Source organism: Protopterus annectens, chromosome 14.part0 (assembly GCF_019279795.1).
Source record: "Protopterus annectens isolate FY-2018-M chromosome 14.part0, PAN1.0, whole genome shotgun sequence".
Classification (NCBI taxonomy): Eukaryota; Metazoa; Chordata; order Ceratodontiformes; family Protopteridae; genus Protopterus; species Protopterus annectens.
Window position 1 is genome coordinate 558680718 of NC_056748.1, and position 23102 is coordinate 558703819.

Consider the following 23102-nt stretch of genomic DNA (forward strand, 5'->3'; position numbering starts at 1 on the left):
AGACTCCCTGCTTGGAGGATGGAAAGCAGGACTCTCCTCAGCAAGTTCTTTTCTAGTGGCTTTAGCCACCACCATAGTGTCTACTGCCAAGCCTTTGGACCAATGAGGGTAATCCTCTGGAGGGGACAGTATTTTGTATGGTCTCTATGGGACTGGCTTAACAGTGTTAGGATTCTTCTAGGCAAGCTGCACGATGAGCTGAACTAGTTCATCTGCAGGTGGGCTCAAGCAGGAAATAGATGGTCAAGCACAGAAAGCCTACAAAAATACAGATTCCTCAGAGGAAGGGTTGGTGGGCTTCCAGTCACCCTGCTGCTTTAAGATTTCTAGTATATCTCCAAAGGAGACAACCTCAGGGGGTGACCGTGGGGATCCTTCCCCCTCATTGTAATCTGTATCTTCGGTAAGGGATTCCTCAGTGGAATTCACGTGCTTCCTCTTGCACAATTTCTTACGGGGTGGCTCTTCAGTGAGGGCATGTGAAGAGGACTCCGAAGAGAGGGTGCCCTGTGGTAGGGTATCTTGAGGTTCCTGTGTCTGATGTCCCAGGGTAGTGGACTGTGTCAGCTGCGGACCAGAGGACATGTATATGTGGCATTCCGGCACTGAAGGAACCAGCTGTGAGCCTGCTGAGGTGACTGCCCTCTCCATCACCTGGAAAGCAGGCCAGTGGAAAGAGGGATGGGAGCCCGGAACCAAGATAGACAACCTCCGAACTGGGGTCACACTCTGGTCTGATGAACCCACCCCCCAGGGAAGGAACCGCTAGAGGACTCAGAGCTGTCAAAGCAACCGGAACCGTAATCGGCACCATAGAAAAAAATGGGTGTCATACTAGTAGGGTTGCCAGGTGTCCGGTTTTCAGACTAATTGTCCAGTTACAAATTTTATTAAAAACCGGACACATGAAGTCCGGTTTTGTGCCACTGACACGATCTCAAGCATTTCTCCCATGCCATCTTTACTCACTCTCTCTCCCCTCCTTATTGCCTTTAATCCTGGTGTGCTTTGTGGCTATAATTAGAGCCATTACCTGACTCCGGACTGTCCACAAATAAGGGACCCTGTCTAGAAAACGGCGACTGCCTTTTCTTGTCTACAAAAAATAAAATCTTTTCATTTAATTAAAAAAAAATTTTTTTAAGGGTATTCTACTTTAAGAACACCCTTTGCTTCTTGTCGCATGCACTGATGATGCAGAAGAAGCTGAAATTGCTTACATGACAGACATCTTCATCTTCCGACTGCGCGGTGGAATTTGAATTCCAGTCTCATTGGAGTTTAGACTTCACAGCGGACCACAACAACAATGAATGAATGATTGGACACAAATTCAGAGAGGTAGGGGTGTGTGTGTGTGTGTGTGTGTGTGTGTGTGTGTGTGTGTGTGTGTGTGTGTGTGTGTGTGTGTGTGTGTGTGTGTGTGTGTGTGTGTGTGTGTGTGTGTAAGGGTACAGCTAATACACAGGATCGTCCATTGTAAGAGCTTGTGGGAGAGGGATGAAAAGTAGCCACGCTCCTTAGATAGGATAGTAATTATATTTAACTTCCATCCTACACCTTATAAAAATTGTCTTTCACAGAAAAATTCCGCTGCAGAGGATTAATTCTATCAACCATTTTAAAGATTATTCCATGAAGAAATCTTCCGCTTCTTCAGAGAGACCACCAAATGTAGCAGTACAAAATAACTGGGCAAACAGGATCCCAACTCCGAATTAACTTCTAGTTTAGGATAAACCGCCATTAACAAAGTCCCACCTGTGGGAGAGAGTTAAGGTACTCAGCAATTAGTTTAGAAAATCTGAACATTGCAATAAGGCTTAAAAGGTAACACGAATTAACTCTAACCTGTCAAAAAGCTAGTTACTACTGCAATTTTTGAGTAATCCAGGCAGACGGGAGTTCTGTCATCACTGTCCATAGTGAGAAGATATCCAGGAACACCGGGCAGGTTCTTTTTTAAAGCCAAGCACTGCACATTGCCGTCCTCTCTCCTCTCTGGTGAAGGGATGCGGTATGTTCTGGACTTGTCTTAGCTGCTTAAATGATTCAGGGGGTGGTTGCTGGGAGGCTTGACGCCCCAGTCCCCCTTCTCATTTTTACAATTCTGGCAGCTGACAAAAGAGCAATTGACAAGACAATCCCCACGTGGCTCCTGATCGGTGCCAAAGATAAAGCTGCTCTGTCCACTGCGCCCAGGCAGGAAATGCATTACCAGTAGCTGTTTGTGAGGCTGCCGCTGCTATGAAAAGGAGAGCAACTGAGTCATTCTACAAGAAAGTGCAATGTTAGTTGTTGTGTACTACTATGGAGTATTCTTTTTCAGAAAAGCATAACAGTACTAGTTGCAGGAGTCCTGGTGTAAAGACAAATTCATCTATTAACTCCTATAATAAGCCGACTGCTTGCTCTGTTACCTTTGTATATAGCGTTTTTTTTATTTCTGCTTATATCTAACTGCATTTTTGTTGATGTTTAATGTGGTAAACTGCTGCCCAGTCTTTTAATGTTGCAACTGTTTATATCATGTTTAAAGTAAAGCTTATTCACTGTGCATTTTGCAAGTGATATTTGATCTGATTGGTACTATTGCCCAAATGGAATTTATTCTGAACTGCATTTGAATTATGTAGCTACTGTACTGTTTCTGATTTGAATTTTGAATTACATCTGTTTCTGAGTAGCTGTTGTGTTTTATGTTTAGCATACTATCCTGCCTAATATCTCCAGACTCTGGCACACTAGCAGACTTGTAATTTAGCTATCTGCTGCCTTCTTTTTTACTGGCCTTTTCTTTTCATTCTTTTACCCTTTTTCTAACCCTTCTCTATCTACTGCTTTTTTTATAATGAATGTCCTCTCCTTGTATTCTCTAACCTATCACATTCATTTCTATACTGCTCTTACTGTTGTATTAGATAGATTTACAGGAGCAAATCTGAAATGTAATTAACTTAAGAGGAAGTTTTTTATTGCAATTCCTTTAAAATTATGTTGCTTAAAGCTGTTGAATGTGGTTAAAATATTTTAGAATGATAAAATAGGACAAACTTAACTGTTGCCATAGTATCTCACCTGTTAATATTACTAACTATTTTGATATAATGCTCTGTAATTGAGGGTCAGCTGTGGTTAATTGTTATTTGTGACATACTGAGATTGGTATAGCAAAGGTATGTAAATTGATGACCCTGCCAGTTTTCTGACCATCCACTAGTTATCCACATTAAGCATATGCTCTGTAGCTTTCTATAAAAAAGGCATAGGTATATTTTTCAAAAGCTGCAAGATCAGTTGTGTCATTATATATTGTTTTATACTAAACATGTATTTTCAGACCATGCTATACATTTTCAGGTCTGTTTTATTGATGTAAGATATGATTGTTGTTAATACGGTGTAATTTCTTAGAACATTTTAAAATTTTATCATCTTAAACTTGGAAAACAATGTACAATGCTGTTTCGGTGAATGTGAGATTTAAAGGCAGAGTAGTTTTAATGCTATGTCTGTTTTCATTGTGAGACTGTATTGCTTTGTTTAGCAAATGTGTATCAGTGGTTTGCACTATAAAATTTGAAACAGATGTTTTAAATTAAATCAAAATATCTGTAATCACTGTAGAAGTAAAGAAGAAGACAGTATGCACACTGAAAGTTTTAAACAGTGTTTATGGCAACTGGGGAGAAATCGACTGAAATCAGGCATCCAGAACAGAAAAAGAGGGGAGTCCCTCTGTTCAGCTGATGTCACAGTGATGTCACAAAATAGGAGGGGCATAGTTGGGAGAGGGGTGGGAATGGGTGGAGTTATGAGTGATGTGAGGGGCGTGACCTTAGTCCGGTTTTAGCCACAAAGAAACCTGGCAACCCTACATACTAGGGGGTCACGGTGCGAACAGACCAGTCACGGTCTCGAGGATGGGTTGACTCTGACTGAGTTGTGGACCATAGGGTAAGCTCTGGAATCATGCTAAGATCTACCAATGGAACCGTAGAAGCTGGAACCGAGGTAGGCATCAGCATCGAGGGCTCCAATACCTGCGGGGATGTTGAAGGAGGAATATATGTTGGAGTCTGTGGATAAAATTTCTCAGCTCCGGGTAGGAGGGAGGATTTAGAAGGAGTTGGAATTCCTCTGGCTACCAGAAGATGATCCATGAGTCTCACTACATCGAGCTCCAAAAGACTCCTGGTGGAGCGGGTTGACATCCCTAGTGGAGAATCAACCCGCTCAAGAAATGGACTCATTTGCTGTCCAAGAAAAGGGTCAACAGACGAGGAATATCAGGTTTGAGCTAAAGTCTTGACCTTTGGCGCCATGGATTGAAGGAGGGGGGTAGTGACCTGTATTGGAGGAGAGACTATTTTTGGTGCCGAGAGAATCTGTGGTACCATAGAAGTAGTCAGTACTGTAGGTGTAGAAGTCTTAATCTTCCGTAGACAAGGACAGCACCGTGGATGCAGTTTTAGGTTCTGGGGCTGAGGTGGGTGCAGAAGTCAATTTTGGCTGTTTTGATTTTGGTTCCATATGAACCCGGGTCTTAGTAGATTTTGATTCAACAGAATGAGGAGAAGATTGTACTGACTGACTCCTCTTCTTCGGTTCCCTTTTAGGAGGGGTTGAGGCCACCACCTCAGATAAAGCCTTCAAGAAAGGGGTTTTCAAAAGACCATCTAATATTAACTTATTCTTTCATTCAGCTAATGTGTGGGCACTAAAGCCCGTACATAGCTTGCATGGTGGTTGAACTTTCAAGTGTGGAACTCCAAGACAATATAAGCAGGACAAATGCCCATTGGAATCAGCCATTTTCCTGCCACATTTATCACAGTTTAAAACCTGTTGTCACCTTTTTATCTGCCATGTTCACAAGTCCTGTAATCAATAATCTAGGCTATATAGCTATATGATAAACAGCAATCAGAAAAATAAATCCTGTCACAATTAGCTGTATAGACCACAAAACCCATACACACAGACAAGGAAAAGAGAAGACAGAGTTTTTTTTTTTGTTAAACTACCAACGATGGTAGATAAAGAATACCCAACGGGTAAAAAGGGAAGGGGAAGGAGGGAATACCAACGATGGTATGAGAAACTACCACAGAGGTAAGGGAGGGGCCTGTACCACCATTGGTATGAAGAAATACCAAAAATTGGTAAGGAGACAGAGAAAAAAGTCACACACACACACACACACACACACACACACACACACACACACACACACACACACACACAGAGTAACTATATCAAGATATTAGCAACTGATAATAGAAGGACTGGGAGGGAAATAAACCAACAGCTGAAGAAATATTATTGAAATATTATAGAAAAAGAAAAAGAAAACCACTTAGCTAGAGAGCTGGCCTGATGCGTCTTGAAACTCTACGCAGCAAACAAGATCTGAAGAGATGAAGAGAGGGGCACTATGGATAAGCTTAGCTCGAGAGTTTTTGGTTGGCACGAGCTTGTTATAATGGCCGAGTCAGTTCTGTGGACGGAACCGATACCCATCCATCATGAATGAATGACGATTAACAACATCAAATGGTTATTTCACTGAAACATTCCTTTCTTTTGAAACTTCATTTACTGAAGCTGTATGTAAAGTGTGAGATGTAAAAGACAATATAGGCTTGCTTTGAAATGGTTGCATTCCCAAGCCAGTGCAAAGAGAACATTGTATTTATGTAGGATTTATTCTGACAAAACAATATTTATGTATGAACGGACCTTACACGGATCTACAGTACTTGTAAAGGCAGTGGGTTTGTTTCTTTGCTGATGGATTCAACTGTGAGTGTTTTTATAAATGAAAAATCATTATGAAGTTAAAAGAGAGGGTGTCAGAACAAGTTTAAGTCATTAAGAATTGAGACATTAAGAATGCATCTTACATGCACAGTATTAATTGTAATTTTCAGAAATTTGTTTTCTTTTTTTGGAAAAAGTTACAAGTGGATGTCAGATAGAGATACTGATGCATCATTAGAAAGACATGAGCTTATTTGGTAACTAAAATTTAGTGATTTTTAGTATTTCAAGCTTCAATAAAAGTGCTTCTTTGTTTGCTTTTTTTAAAATGAAACCATTACAATACTGATACTAGTTGTAAGAATGATGGCGGACACTAACTTGCGACCTTGATTGGTTTTGTTTAGCTAAATATCTTAAGTAAAGATGTGACAAGAATTTTAAGTATATAAGAGACTAATTGCTAACTGTGTCTGATGAAGTGCATGCATTCTTACAGAATACAATTGCTTATCCATTGTATTTTTTATTTACTTATTAAAGTTCTCAGATTTCATATTTTACATCACGTTATTTTATTTTATTTTTTGTTGTTGTTTTTGTTTCACTGAGTTTTTTAAATATAGCAGCAGTTGATTCTTCTTTTAGTTGTCTAACTTCTCAAATTATTATTATTTCAGTATAGGCATCAGCTAGTTAACTATTGTTTCTACCTATCAGACATCTAGAAAGCTGTTGCATGCCTATACTATGAATGAAGCATTAATACTAGTGTACACTTGAATGGATTGAATGGATTCGTTATTGCATGTCTTCACCCTGTCTAGAGTACTTCTTTTGTTTCTTGGATCCTTACTTTTCTCTCTTTTTTTCCTAATACATTTTCAGCCTGTCCATCTTGTTTTCTTAGTTAAAATGATCAATTAAAGGGTAAAAAGCATATGATTCTGGAGAATAATGCCATTACTCAGCTCTCTGTGGCAGTTTTATGTCTTGAAACTAGTGGGTAATATCCAGCTTCCAGGTTTGCCGGGTTCCTATCACGTAGTTGAACTTTTACAAGTTCGAACCACATATGGTCAAGACCATACCTTCGAATTTGCAAAAGTTTGAGCGTTTGAATGGAAATCTTCGTAAGAGGAGGTTTCCATTCACTTCAATGTGGCGCGATCTTGGAGTTGGTATATTTAAGTAGCGGGTGGTGTGGGGGGGGTGCAGGTGGGCTTCCCCCCTGCTTACAACAAGATATTGTTTTGTACGTTGTGTCATTATTTTTTTTACTTTCTCAAAGTTCTGTAACTTCGAACATAATGGTTCGACCATTAGCTCTTCGGAGTTATGGAACTTCAACTATGTAATACAGACCCAGGTTTGCCACTAGAAGACTTCACATAATTTAAGGAAATAAAAAGATCAGGGTGACACAATATTAACATTAGGTGTTATTACTGCTGAATCAGACTTATACAGCTTATTAATTTGTAAGAGTTCTGTGTGAAATATATAATATAAAGGTATTAATGCAACTGCTCAAAATGACAGTGCAATATAACTACAATATTCATCATACTGATCACTGTTGCAGTAACCTTAGGTACACGGCTTATATCCTGCCAAATATACAACAGATGGCCAGCTTCCAAAGCTTCAATGAACCTTCTCTCACCCTAACTGTCAAGCAACCCAAGCTGAACTGACTAAAAGTCAAGTTGGGGCATGAAGCCATGCATTTAATGCTGCTGAAAAGTACACTCATCTGAGGCTTTTGAGGATCAATGGACAGCTTGTGTTTTTCTTTGCTGGGCAAATAACTTCCCTCCAAGGGGAAAAAAAAAACTTCAATTTTCCTAATTTTGTTGATGTTTTATTACTTTTCTCTTCAGGAAAGTTATTTTAAAGCTAGGAGTGTTGTGTTTTAATGGACGGTCTCAAAACTATAACGTACTTTTAAATTGCATCCTCATTTTTTTCTGCTAGTTTAAAAGTGATGTAAAGTAACTGAATTTTTTTTCTGTGGAGAAAATGCCTTTGTTTTACTTTTGTGGGACTGGGCTGGCATAGTGTTTTAAAGTGATTTTTACTATGTTTTTTCTGTCAAAAAGCTAACTCTGTGGGACTGGAGCTGTTTACCAGCAACTGTTGCTTGTCTTCCAGGGAAGGAAGCCAATTTTTGGCTTGACCATGGCACAGGCTACCAGTCCCAAGGGCAGTCCTTCTTCCAACCACAAAAAGAAAAAATTAAGTAAACCTTTGTTGCCATAGCAGGCTAGCAATTTCTCTTGTCCACAGATGGGTGACTGCTGTTGTCATTTATTGTCCCTCAGACCACTCATCTTTTATCCTGGATCCCTCTGGTGCAGACCCTACAGCCACTATGGGCTGGGGGTTAGACACATCCTCTGTGACTGTTGGGGTCCCCTCAATGGGTAAGAGAGACCTTCTCCTGTTAGTCCTGGGAGAGGGAACAGGAAGGTTTCCCTTGTTGTGTCAAAATACTGTGCTCATACCCGGGGAAGCTGCTCCTGTTATTGGTAACATGGTTGGCCGCATTTTTCCTCCTCAATTTTCTTTGGACTGGAGTAGTTTACTTGGTCTTGCTCAGGGTTTAATTCAGGCCATTGATCCTTATTGTAAATTAGTTTCTGATAAAAGAAAGAAAGATTCTTCTTTTCCTGAAGAGATTGTAGGTTTTAAATCTAAACAAGAAGATACAGGGACATATACAGGATTTCTTCTTTAGATTCATGATACAGACTCGGAGGATAGCTCCATTTCTGATTCTCACTGTCAGCGGTTCTCTTTCTCTGAGATTATTGATAGAATGTTCTAGTGTTTTCAGTGGAAAAACATTGATGTTTCTCGGTCCCTCAGAAAAATACTTTCAGTTGTTACAGAAGGATTTTCCAGTACCTACACTCATTCCTCTTGTTCTGTCTGCTCCAGAAAATGTGTTTGTTACTACCTGTAATTTTCCTGACAGTTAGCCAGCTGTCCCAAACAGACAAATAGGCTGTATAAAGTTCCTTAGTCTTTTAAATTGTTATACAATATTCCCAAACCTAACCTGCAGTTATAGCTTTAGATAATCATACTAAGCACTTAGTTAATTCCAGTCCTACTCTTTCTGATAAGGGTGGAGAAATTAAAAGGTATGGGAAAAAGGGTATGCTTCTGCAACTTTGATTTTTAAACTTGTCAAGCTCATATGTTAAATTTTGTTCTGACAAATTTTCAAAGTGTTAGGTATGCCTTATCTGGCATGACTGGCCCATGAAATACAAAGTCCTTTATCTCATAACCCTCAGGGTTTAGTATCCAGTCACTGACAAAGCATTTTATTAATGGGTTTATTCCTTTGATAACATAACAACCACTGGATGGAAGAAGACATCTCTAGTAAATCAGACGGTCAAATACATAGTTTGTTAATATATTTCTGTAATGCTATGTCTTCATGTTGTCTGTATTCCTCATAAGTTCGTGACTCAAATTTTGGAATAAATTAGAGTTCATAAAGATAAATTAAATGCCAAGTTATTGAATTTCACAAATATTTTTAGCATTTCAAGCAACAAACGTTAGAAGAGCTTATCAATATGCAGGGCAAAACATATAAATCAGAACATATCAAGTTTTTTTCTGGTATAATAAAACAAAAAAATCTAAAACATTCATAGTTTTTATATTTATACATTTTAGGTTTTACATTTGCAAGTGTTTGGTGCAACATAAGTACAATTTCACATTGTCATTACTCACCAGTTAACATGAACTGATACGCATTGTCAGAGATGGAGAAGATGTGGGGAGGGGCTTCCTGACGCTTCTTTCCTCTGTAGCCAGCAACCACCTCCGGGTTGTACACTGGCAACAACTTGTAGGGGTTAACAGTGACACAGAAAAGGCCAGAATAGGTCTGAAAAGGAAACCAAACAGTGTTTAGGAAGAGCAGTTATTTATAAAATTGTATGTAAAGTTTGTTATTTTACTCACATAAATCATCCAGGCTGCATAACGATCTTTGAGGTTATACAGCACACCTGGTTCATGCAGATGTGTTAACATGGCCATGTCTTCAATTTTATCAAACTTGGGAGGGTTTTGTGGAAAGACTTGATCTTCCTTAACTGTTACAGTCTGTAGATGGAAAATAAATCAGTTTCAGTAATCTGTGAGGACGTTTTATAAAATTCTAGACACGGAGAAAGTGATTAACTTACTTTACCATCTTCTCTTTTAACAGTGACTTTGCCACCTTCCTTGCTTTGAATGGCACCTTTAACATACCCCAGTTTGTCATCTACAACAAAAGTGGCTGATCTTGCATCAAATGGACGAGTCTGGTCTGCAATCCTTTGTTTCTCTGATTTTCGAAGAAAGGGAGCTGCAACCCCAAATACTTCCATTTCTGCATCTGCACTCATGGTTGCAATTCACTGTGAAAACAAAAACAAAAACGTTTTTTGCTTTCTTGATCAACAATTTGACAACAGCAAAACTGAGCACAGTAGAAAAATGTATGCTAAGACTAAAAAGATTCATGACATAGTTTTTTAAGCTTTCTAGCCATTCTAGTCCTCTGTCTTAAGACAATCTTTGAAACAGTGTTCACTGCAGCATAACAACATAAACATGCAAAAAAGCTAAGGAGACACAGTTTTGCAGATTTGGATCAAATAACTGATTATTATTCAGTTTTTCTATGAATTATTGTCACTGTTTTTTGTGGCATATAATGTTATTACTATGCTGTCTCCAACATAGAAGTGGAAACAACCTCTGATGCATGCCAACACATTAATGGTACTGATATAACTGTAAGTTACATATGGGGTTAACACATATCTGGGATTTTCCTACATATATATATAGTTACATTTGGTTGTCTTTGCTACTGAGACAGCTGCAAGCAAAGATTGTTTTAATAATCATCCAAGAGCATTTAAAAAATAAGCGACTCACATAGCTTCACATAGTATGAAAGTAAAATTGCTGAAATTAAATCAAATCTGCATAACTTGTTTAATTTGCAGTCTAGCATTTAATTACTGCATTATATTGGCTACACAATTCTAATACAACTGTTTGAGTCTGAAGTGCTCAAAGACTACTGTCTCAAAGCCAGGGATACGAGCTTCTCATACTTTTGAGCAATGGGACAGGGTGGGAATGTACAGCAGAACAGTGATAAAGAATGGGATTTAGGCTTGAGATTTGGGAGGGAAATTTTAAGGTTAGGGAAAAGGAATGCAGTTTTAGGTTTAGTGACTGAGAGGAGAGTTCAGGGTTAGGAGCAATTGTGGAATTCGGGGTTGAGGAGGTTAAGGTTTAGAAAGCAGTGGGGACTAAGGAGTTATTGACTGGGGAATGGAGATTTAGGTTTAGGATAAATTTTTTAGGTTAGAGTTAGGGCCCTGGGAAGACTATACAGTATAATAAGGTCAGTTGTTGGGGGGCTATGTAGCTAAGCAAGTTTGGGCTAATGTAAGTTAGAGCACTTACCATTATTAGTGGCAGCATGCATGTCACAAGCCACTAGAGAACAAGCACTTATAGTAAGCCTGACTACTCCTATGTGGTCAATGGTTCAGTATTGTTCGGCAATAACTGAGTCCTTCAGCTGATCAGAATGACCTTTGAGAACTAATATATCATAGTGAGCTAAGCTACACTTACAACCTTGAAATCAGCACTGTGAACTCTGTAACATATCATCTATAGAAAACTCACTGAACACACAAAAAAGTTGAGCTATGTTGAAATCAATGCATTATTTAAGAAATAAGACTGTACTCCTGTCATTGAACTCCATATTCTTTATCAGTACTTTACTAGTATTATGTTCATTTTTCATATACACATATAAAGTTATAAACCTTCATTTCTCACTCGTTTAATGTCTTTGTTTAAAGACCAGTATTTACTGAAAAGAGTAAAAGGGCTTACTGTTAAATTATGCCAAACAGTATGGGAAAGAGGTGTCTGGCTTAACCACATATAATTACTAATGGTAGTAGGCTTTCAGATTGATATTAATTAATACTGTCATCTCGTTCTCTCTCTCTCTCTCTCTCTCTCTATATATATATATATATATATATATGGTTCCCCTTTATAATCTCGAAATACTGAAATCTTGAATTTCAGTATCCCGAGACCATAAAGTCGAATTTTTAAAATAGCGAAAGTGCATAATCGTGAATTTGAATATCTCAAATTTGCAGTTATGTCTTTATGCTACATTACATACAGTGTTTTGTGTGGATGGCGTCCAGTGTTGTGTGTGGATTTAGGTGGAATTTAAGATAAGTGAGTGTTTTGTAAGGGTTTTGGGTGGGAATTTGAGTGTATGTGAGTGTGTTTGTAAGTTGTATGTGTGGGTTAGGGTAGGCAGGTGAAAGTATGAGTGTGTAAGTGTTGGATGTGTTGGTGTTTATATATGTGTGATGTGTGTATATGTGTGCGTGCGTGCAAGGGACTGTAGAATGTATGGGTGTGAGTTTACTTTCTTTTTCTGTTTGTGTAATCTTGGAGTTAGTATATATAAGTAGGGGGTGTGGGGGTGCATCTCCCCATAGATGTGTGGTGTTATCTTTTTGTGTTTTTTTTTTTGTACTGTGGGTATTGTGGTGTATGTGGGGTGTGTTCGGGATTTCAAATTTCGTGGTTTTGGGCTGTCGGTGTTTTGTGGATTTTGCCTTTATTATTTCAAGATACTGAAATTCGAGATTTCAGTATTTTGAGATTATAAAGGGGAACTATATATATAGGAAAACTAAAATTAGGAGGAAGATGGTGTGAGCTATGTTTGTGTTGTCTGTTCGCTCATTATATTGTACACTATAAAAATATATATACACATATATCACTGTCTTTTAAACTAGTCCATACACAACAAAAAGAATGTATATCTGCACAAACTGTTATCTCTCAGTTTTTTGCATGCATTTTTGTGACATGAAATATGTATATTTCATTGAGATATGGAAAATGCTAAATAGTTGTGTAATGTATACCTACAAAAAAAGTCAAAATTTATTTAACTTAAATATGTCATACTGACTGCAGCACACACACACACACACACACACACACACACACACACACACACACACACACACACAAACACACAAACACACACACACACACACACTATCATGAGTGCCACTATCATAACACATACCCTTTTATAGTGGGTTTGCACTAATATATCTAATGCACCTTTGTTGTGTGTACTGTCAAACAGCTATATTTTATTTTGTGTCTGATATTATGTATGAGCAGTTATAAACCATCTTTTCTGTGAAATGATTTTATGAGAGGCTCTTTGTCAAGCTATACCACAGGAATAGAAGGGCCGATCTTTTCTCCTAAACCTGATTGATTTCTTCGAATCAGTCTCCAGAGCCGTAGAGAAGGGTAAGGTGGTCCACACAGCCTATCTGGACCTCGCCAAGGCCTTTGACACCATCCCCCACTCCGGAATCATAGATAAACTTACCAAGCTGGGCATTAATCCCTACGTCACTCGATGGGTTGCCAACTGGCTTACTGACAGAACCCACACTGTAAAAATAGCTGACTCCAAATCCAGCTCCAGACAAGTGACAAGTGGAGTACCTCAGGGTTCAGTCCTGGGACCACTCTTGTTTGGCATCTACTTCTCTTAGGTACAGGCCAATACTAAGGGACTCTGGCTAACAAAGTTCGCAGATGACTGCAAACTGGGAGACATTATTGTATCTCCAAATGATATGGATACTCTACAAAAGGGCCTTACAGAAACAGATGCTTGGTGCCAGAGCCATGGGCTCAAGCTCAATGCCAAGAATAGTTATTCCCTTTGGGAAAAAAAAACATGACCCGTGAATTACCACATAGGTGGCAGTACACTAAACATCGAAAGTGTGAAAAGAGACTTAGGGACACAGGTGGACAGCAGTCTCACCTTCGATAACCACATCACCACAACAGTCAGGAAATCCTTCTATGTGGCACACCTCATCTCTAAGGGCTTTTCATCCAGAAAAAAGGAGGTCATTGTCCCACTGTACTTATCCCTCATTAGACCCATTATAGAATACAATGCCCCATTTGGTATGTACCTCTCAAGACACCTGCAAAAACTGGAAAGGCCACAGAAATACTTCACTAAAAGAATCACAGGTCTAAAGCAAATGCCCTATGCTGACTGCTTTAAAAACTCCAGCTATACTCTGTCGCCTATCGTCTACTAAGAGGCGATCTCTGCTTAACATACAAGGCCATGTCAAACCCAGAGCTGTTGGACATGCTACACTTAAAGAAATCCCAATCCCTCAGAGCCACATGCTCCAGGGATCTAAACCTTGTCTTCACAATAAACAAAACATGCTGGAGGGATAGGTTCCTGACCCAGAGACTCCCCAGACTCTAGAATAGACTGCCCATACATGTCAAGCAGAGCGCCTCTTTGGCGCTCTTCAAATAAACCTTGACGATTGAATGGGAGAAAGGAAATTCACCTCGGGGATCACATCAGTCGCCCTGCTAGACAGGGGTCCAGGAAGTAAACAGTGTGGGAAGAAATAGCCAGGGAATTGTTATGGCTAGGCTTGTATAGGCCCTACGGTCGATAGCCTAGTACCAACCTATGAACCTATGAATAACTAGGTGAAATGCCCCCCTCATACAGATAGCATGGCATCTCCATGACCCTTTGCACTAACTACATAAACACCCTGCTGCTTTTCCATAGAGATATTTTAGACATCATTTAAAGAAAAGTACATTTTTCCTGTGTCTTCAGATAAAGGAATTGTACTGTTTCATACATGTCAAGTATAAATATCAGTATTACATTTTACACTTGAGGTTCTGCTTTGGCTAGTTATATGATATAGTGTGAAAATTGCCCACCTATTAAGTCTTGCTTTAACTATGATCTTAAATTGGGTAGAGAAGAAAAACTCATTCTGGTAGTGGTACAGAGTTACAAATAAGGATATTATTTTTTTTGTTGTTGTTTTTCTTTTTCTTTTCATCTCATCAAAAGTTCTGTAAATGTCATGATTTTTAATTTATTTATTTATTATTTATTTTAATTTGTTGACCGGGAGTGTCCGACTGGACGTGGGTCCATTTTCAGCGGAGGCCCGGGGAGAAAAGCTCCACAGTTAAAATAAACAGACAGTAGTTACATTGGATTACATAGCGATTAACAATTTAACATAGAAATTACTTTCAACATATTTACAGATGAAGAACATAGTACATCAGTAGACAACTAGAATCTTTGTCTGTGAAGTACATAACAGGCATTAACAAATGTAACAATGAGAAGTTCCTGCTGTATAATAAGTACTAGGCTTATGAGCATCTGAGCTTGCTATCATCAAGGTAGTTAGTGGAGTGTAAATAAAGGTAGTAGTTGGATGGGGTGGATGATATTAGAGTGGGAGTTGCAAGGGCATAGCCAGCATGTTTTTAGGTGCGCTTTTAATAAAGTTTTGAAGTTGGTGCATGATGGTACGGAGGTAATTGTGGATGGGAGTGAGTTCCATAATTTGGCTATGGTGCAAGAGAATAGTGCTTCACCAGCAGAGTTATTGGCTTTAGTGATCTGCAAGTGATTTTTGTTGCTGGATCTTAGTGGCCTGGTGGTACGATAGGGTTGGAGTAGATTTTGGAGGGATGGGACATTTAGTGGATGGTTTACTAGTTTGTGGGTGAGTGAGAGTTGATACCACTGAAGGAGGTGAGGGAGTTCAAGCCAGCCCAGTTCAGCAAGTGAGAGACAGTGGTGACTATGGTAGGATGCCCCTGTGGCGAATTTGGCGATTTTGTTGTAGCAGGTCTCTAGCTTGTTTAGATCACATTGCCTTAGGTTGGTATATACTGGAGAGGCATAAAGTAGGGTGGAGATAAGGTGGGAATTTGCTATTGAAATCTTTGCTGCTTTGGTGAGAAATTGTTTATTTCTGTATAATGCTCCTAGTTTTTTGTGGACTTTTTTTATGGTCATGGATATGTGAATGTCAAATTTTAGTTTATTGTCTATTTCCACTCCTAGCAATTTGGTGTGTTCAGTTGGGTATATAGTGGTGTTGTCTTTTGCTGTGATGTTAAAGTGAGAGTTGTTTTGAGTATGTTTGGTGGGTTGGAAGATGATTAGTTTTGTTTGGGTTGAGTATTAATTGGGCATCAGATAACCATGTTTCAACAGAGGAAAAGGTTTCCTGTGTGACTTTTTGCAGTTTGGGTAGGGACTGTGCTGAGCAGATGATGGTCGAGTCATCTGCGTATTGGATGAGTGTGCCATGTTTGGTGGCAGAGGCTAGATTATTGGTGTAAACGGAGAAAAGTAGGGGTCCAAGGATGGATCCTTGGGGAACCCCTATGGAGACAGGTAGTTAGGGAGATATGTCATTCTGCCATACAACGGATTGTTGGCGGTCAGACAGGTAACTCTGAAACTAGTTGGTGACTGATTGTGAGAAGGATAGGTTATTGAGGACAGAGATAAGTTGTTTGTGTGGGACCATGTCAAATGCTTTAGATAGGTCTAGGAAGGTAGCAGAGGAGAGATAGCCATTGTTTTTATGCTGAAGGATAGTGTTAGTAAAGGAGAGTAAGGCAGTGGTGGTGCTATGGTTTGGTCGGAAACGATGCTGAGTACTGGAAAGGAGGTTGTTAGCAAGGAGGTAGTGTGAGACCTGAGAGTGTATGCATCTCTCTAGTATTTTGGAGAGTGGAGAGAGAATAGCTATGGGGTGGTAACTGGTTAGTTCTGCAGAGGGTCCGCCTTTGTGGAGGGGGATTATATGTGAGACTTTCCACAATGTGGGAACGTAACTTTCTGACAGAGATCGGTTAATCAAGATGGATACTGGGTAGGCCAGAGCATCAGCTGCGATTTGTAGGTATTCACTTGGGAGGTTGTCTGCTGCTAATTTGGTGGGTTTAAGTTTAGTTAAGAGTTTTTTTTATTTTGGAGGTAGGTACAGGAGAAAAAGAGAAGGCAGTGGGGAGATTACTAGTTGAAGATGTGGGTTGGAGGGGAGGGGGGTTGTGTTGTTTAGCTAGTGATAGTATGGTTTGGGTGAAGTGTGTGTTGAATGAGGTAGCAATATTTTCTGAGGAGTGAGGGATGTTAGGAGGGGTACTGACTTTACCTGGGTGGAGGATGGAGTTTATGAAGGACCAGAATTGTTTGGGGCTGTGTTGTGAGGAGTCTAGGGCAGACTGGTAGTATTGGAATTTGTCCCGTTTTATTAGCTTTTTGACTCTATTGCGTAGTTCTAGGAATTTCTGTCTAGCTGTTGGGGTTTTGGTTTTGCGCCAGTGCTCCCAGGCTTTATCCCTGTTTTTCATTTCTGACTTAGTGGTTTTCTGTAGCCATGGGGAGGGTTGTGCTTTGGTTCTGGAAAATCTTATGGGGGCATGGTAATTAAGGATGTTCAGGAAGGTAGTATTAAAAAATTAAACTGCGTCATCTAGACTGAGGTACTTTAGAGCCTGCCAGTTACATTCTTTGAGGGATGAGATGAATGTGAGTGGGTTAAAGTTTATTTTTTTACATATTTGACGATAGATGACAGGTTTAGCTTGGTACAGGTATTTTTTGAGTAGGAATGTTGGGGAGTGATCACTGAGGTTATCTGATAAGCAGCCTGTTATATATGACTGGGGGTTCTTACTGACTAGTATCCAATCCAGGGTAGTGTGCTTGCTGGAGTTTTTATTTATCCTTGTTGGTGACTGGACTAGTTGGGTGAAGCCATGAAGGTGTACATGATGGGTTGGATTGTTGCCAGAACAGGATTGCCAGTCAATATTGAAATCACCTAAGATGATAGTTTCTTGGGGGAGATGGTGGGTAGACCAGATGAGGAGGTTTTCTAGTGGAGGGATGTTTTGGCCAGGTGGGAAGTAACATCCAATTATGTTGATGGTTTTGTTTTGGTTAATTTTGAGGTTGGTATATATTATTTCTTCATTGCCTATTTGTGGAGCTGATGATTTTAAGATCTGGATGTTTAGATGCTGTTTAAATATTATAGCTACACCACCTCCTTTTTTGTTTAGCCGGTCTACTCTTAGTATGCCGTAACCTGTAGGGGGTATTTGTTCACTGGTAATGTGAGGTTTTAGCCAGGTTTCTGTCAGGATGACTATATCTGGGGAGTATAAGTCTATGGTGGCATGGAGTTCATGGACTTTGTTGGATATACTTCTAATATTTAGGCTTAGTAGAAGGAAGTCACTTGGCTTTCTATTGGCTGTAATATGGGAGAAGTTGTGGTTTTTAGTCTGATTATGAGGAATGGGGTTGGAGATGGTAGGGCCAGGGTTGGGGTGGATGTCTCCACTTAGGGCTAGTTTTGATATGCATGAGATTATTAGTTTTCTCAGTTTTTGAATGTGTTTGTTTATAAGGGAAACGTTATGATTGTGCTCTGTGGGTAATAGTTATGGTGGAAGGGTTACTATGTTAAGTTGTAGGGATGCTTTACGTTTGAGTAATGTGGGGGGTGCATAGGGATGGTTCTTGAGCTGTGGGAGGGGAGCTGAGTATGGGTGAGACATGAGTGGTGGTGTGAGTAGTAGTACAGTGGTAGTGGTTGAGTGGGGGAATGATGGAGCTTTGGTAGGATGTAAGATATGCAAGGAGAGTGCATGCAGTAAGCAAAGGAAAGGTATGTTTGTACATGCTAGTTGAGGAGGTGTGATAGTAGAGGGAATATGGAGGAGGTAGTGTTGGGTTAGCGCTGTGGTTGGCTATTGGAAAGATAGGAGGGGTTTGAGTGCAATAAAGGGGGGACCACTGGGGGTGGGAGGGAATACAGGGCATGGTGGAGAGCGAAGCGGGTAGAGACCCTGTTAGGTTCTTGTATGAGGGGCTGGAAACAATCACAAAGCAAAGACAAGTATGTGTTAAGAAACAATCACAATTGACCAAGGACTGCTCTGAAACTGTAAGTCTTTTCTTAATTTCTCAGGTGGAAAAACAGGATAACCTTGTATCAGTAGGCTACTGTGGTCATAGTTTAAATCAACAAACACACAGTATTGATCAGTTATGGATACTATTTGCTAACAGAAGGGAATAAGAGAAAGTGGAAGATGTGTGTGGTGGTGGGGGGGGGGGGCTGCTTACAGCCAAAGCAGAGTGCTCTCCAGGGGAAAATGAAGATTAGCTCAAACAGGTAGACACATACTCAAAGTTAACTGTAGCTGTTTGCAGACAGTTCAGACCCGGACTGTGCTTTTCTTATAAGAATGTAAAGGTGGTACCGCAGCTGAATACGTAAGAGGGGTGTTAGGTCTAGAAAAGAAGAGTGCAGAGAGGAGTAAGCACTTTTGAGATGGTAAATATATATTATAAAGATTATAAAAAACACACTGAGCAAATAGCTACCACATGCAGGACAATGTCCTGAACCACTACGTAGTATATGCAGATAATGAGCCAATTGGAAGAACATTAGAAAACAAAAACCCAGACAGTTATGCAGCCACAGATAAAAATATAGCGAGCAGCAATCTGTCATGGTTCTCTAATGTGATTCTATCCACCAGTAACAGCACAAACATATAGAAATAATTTAGACACTAGTATGAGCTGTCTACACACAACACAATTACATGAATAACATTAGTGAACAAGGTGCAGCTATGCAAACAGACCATATATACTATTATACTAGAAACAACTTGGTGCATACAAAATGCTAGCATGCCATAGTAACATCAATAATAAAGCATAAAACATATTAGATGTCTAACACAATTCAACATAAACATATACAGTTGTAAAATGTCTAATACAATTCTAATACAATTTTTAACAGTGACAATTCTAATACAATTTTTAACAGTGACAATTCCTAAATGTAACAGCTTATTAAAAAAAAATAAGTGTCTATATATCTTGGCTATGTTCTATGGGATTTTTCATACAATGAAATAAAAAATGTCAGGTATTGTGTGGACTTACCTGAAGTATTGTCTATAATAGAGACGTCAACAGACTGAGGATGTCCAGAACTGAAAAAGACAAGCACCATGTATAAGTGTATATAACAGGTTCATAACATTGTGAACATGGTAAACATTCTTTTTATTTATTACTTTTTCAACATGCATTTAATCATTTAATTTAAAAGTTATTTTAATGTTGCACATTGCTTCATCTAGTGAGTTGAAGACTAAACATAAAGTCTAGCTTGTGAGTATGAATTTCAGCTAGTATTTATTTTCCCAGCTATGCAGTGATGTTAACCAAACACTTTATCACTGAGTCATTAGTCCTTACATGTGAAGCAGCATTACAATTAAAATTAGCAACATGGGTGGACTTCATCAGACTTAAAAATACACACTGCCTATTCCTAGTACACAACCTAAATAAGTACTCAATAATTTATGTGTGCCCTAGAGAAGCCCATTGGATGTTCAACATCAAGCCATGCCTTAATCTGTCACCCCAACTCACCCTTTGTACACTCTTACAGGAAATAGTATACACCCAAGCACTACCTAGCCAAAATAATATGCCCATAGCTGCCATACCTCTCAAGTGTATCTTATTATGAGGAACATTCCTTATTTTGAGTCTTAAAAAGCCCATGTTCCTTGCTGTTCCATATTGAAAGGTCAGCCACACATTTAATATTAACTATGTTTCTAATTAATATCATTGATAAATAATATTGAACCACACTGATCCATCAAAAAAGTTTTATAACTATAAAGTAAAACTTTTTTACCCTCCTGTGAGCTTCCTAATTGATGTTGTTAGCAAGCTGTTAGGATGTGTTCCACATTTTGCCCATTTGTTCCTCTTTATGAGAGGCGTTGTTCTACATGTTGGTGCTGAGAGATTGAGAGCTACGATAGCTACTGATGTGATTTAAGAAAATATTCATTAATAAGTACTCGTTTTGTAGATTTGTTTTTAAAACAAAAGGGGTAAGACACAGCAGGATCCACATTTTTATGTACTTCTGTCTTAATTACACATAGTAAATGAAAGTGGGAAGTTAAGTGGATAGTCCAACATTCATCCCCCTTTGCTGCTCAGTGCCTTAAGGTAGACTTTTCTTTATTGCTTTATTTAGTGAAGTGCCTAGAATGACAATACTTGGTTATTTATGTTGGTAACCTATTTAGACTTTATTTGGTGATTAAGACTGGGCATCGAGCCTCAGTAACCAAGACATACTGCAATTATTTATTTGCAATGAGAAAATGTGGCCACTTGTCAGCTCAAAACAGGGGTCTTACCTCAAGTCTTTTTGCACAAAGCTTAGCAAACTTGGATGGAACTGTTCAGTGTTATCATTACTGGCATGATACCCTACTCCTAGCACGTCAAAGTGTTCTTATTGTTATCTAAGAACATTCTAAATGTTAGGAGACACCTCTCACCATCACTGAATTATCATCTGGGGAGAGCAGTCACGCAATTTTGTTTTACTATTGTTTCACTATTTGTATTACTGGCTATCCCATAAGAAAAAAATGTCTTGTCAGCACTGACCCACCAGCAGCTGTCCTACCTTGTTATTTAAATCACAAGCACACAAATAATGGAGACTGGATAAGTCAGAAGCAGATGTACAGAATTTGACTTACTCATTGTTTTAAGTATCTAAGCTGCACCAGAACCATACCTCTCAAATATCCCTGATTTTGACTCAAATTTTAGCTTTGTCCATCTTAATCCCTCCTAAAATTGGTGACCTTTGGAGAAAAGGTGTTGCATTACACTTAATAAATAGTGACAATAATTACAGTTATATGATTCCTTTACATCAGAGAATGTATATCAATGCACATTCTCTTATTCTGAAGAGGTATGAAGTTAATAGTACTAATATTTTAAAAGTGTCCCTGATTGTCCCTAATTATTTCTGGATTTGTCCCTAAGTCTGTTGAGATTTTTATCTGATTCTTTGAGTGTTATGCCAGAATGTACATTTCAGAAAGAGGCATTTTTTATGACACTGTCCATTTCTCTTCTTGCAAGAGTGCTGCAGTTGTGTGAGGTCATAGTCATAACACAAGTGTGGACATTAAAAGTAGCTAGCACTTTATAACTCATTACTTCACAATTGTGCAGCCCTCCACTACTTATAATATATTTTGGAAAACAAGGTGAAGTGTACATAACAGGTTCATAACATTTGCACATTTGCGGGTGTCCATGTGTAGGTAGGCATGCAAGTTATGCTGCATGCAGGTGACGCTAGGAAGTAAAATGATTGGCACATACAGGTGCATAAATATACAAACTATAGCATTAGCATAGGATTATAGAATGACGGCAGTACAAGTCTCTGTTCTCAGCAATCTGACTGAATGAATCACGTTTTTACAGGTATAAAATGTCAAAACTGGATGAAGTTCCATTCAATGGGCCTCCAAAGTAACAGCTGAAGTGTTCTTATTGCAATTAAAGCAACTGTGGCAACCTTGGAATGTACAGAAAGCAGAAAGCAGACTTAAAGTGATACAACATGCTTCTACACCCTAATAATTTGCCACAAAGCTCCAAGAAAAAAAACAAGTTGTAATGAATAAATAAAACCTAAGATTAGGAAGCACTGACAGATATATTGTCAATGAATCAGAATAAGACAAACAGCAGCATGCGTGAAGTGCCCACCAGTGTACATCAGGGAAGTGTCCTACCTGTGTAGACTTATAAGACAATGTCAGTACACACAGACCCCAGACCATCAAGAGAGAAAGTACAGTAAAATAATCTATTTCCTGAAAATAAACTTCTTACAAGCTGGATTCAGAATCTGCCGCAGTATTGCTGTGCAGATAATGGGGATGTTTGTCCTGCTGGGGGATACAAGCAGTCATGATGACTGACACCTGTATACTGCAGATCATGGCTATTCAATGATCTTTAATAATTCCTGCCCTTTGTCAAGTTTCCCTTACTACACTGTGTTCAGTCTTCCAAGGGTATCTCTGATCACTAACATAAATCCAAAATTAAGTTCTTCCTTCTCCAAAAGTGGTCACTACTCACCTGCACCTCACAAGATAAAACTATTGTGACATTTATGGAATCACAGCCCTTATACATAGCAACCAAAGCATAATTAAGTTATGGAAATAATCAGTAAGACTTACCTCAAGCTAAAGACTTTGTGATGGATAAATCTTTAACTTATTCAGGGGCGGCTTTTATAGGAAACTGTCTGCAAAATGAATTCCATCATTTGCTATATTAGGGTAATAAAGCATTCTTGTGTAAAGTGTCTTGGCTGGCATTTTCATGGTTTGGAAACAAGTGGCAGTCTGACAATACCTCCTGTCCAACATAAAAAAAAGAAAAA

General features: G+C 39.0%; 1 protein-coding gene across 1 annotated transcript in view; it reads right to left on the minus strand.

Moving 5' to 3' along the window:
* LOC122789101 (myosin-4-like) overlaps nt 1–22912 on the minus strand; it is a 148934-nt gene extending 126022 nt beyond the window's left edge. Inside the window, exons 1-5 of the mRNA XM_044056301.1 lie at nt 22897–22912; nt 19742–19791; nt 9984–10199; nt 9757–9900; nt 9523–9679 (exon numbers count right to left, since the gene is read on the minus strand). Coding sequence (XP_043912236.1) covers nt 9523–9679; nt 9757–9900; nt 9984–10187 — 505 coding nt within the window. The 5' untranslated portion in view covers nt 10188–10199; nt 19742–19791; nt 22897–22912. The remainder of the gene's footprint in view (nt 1–9522; nt 9680–9756; nt 9901–9983; nt 10200–19741; nt 19792–22896) is intronic.
* Between the last annotated feature and the right edge of the window lie 190 nt (nt 22913–23102).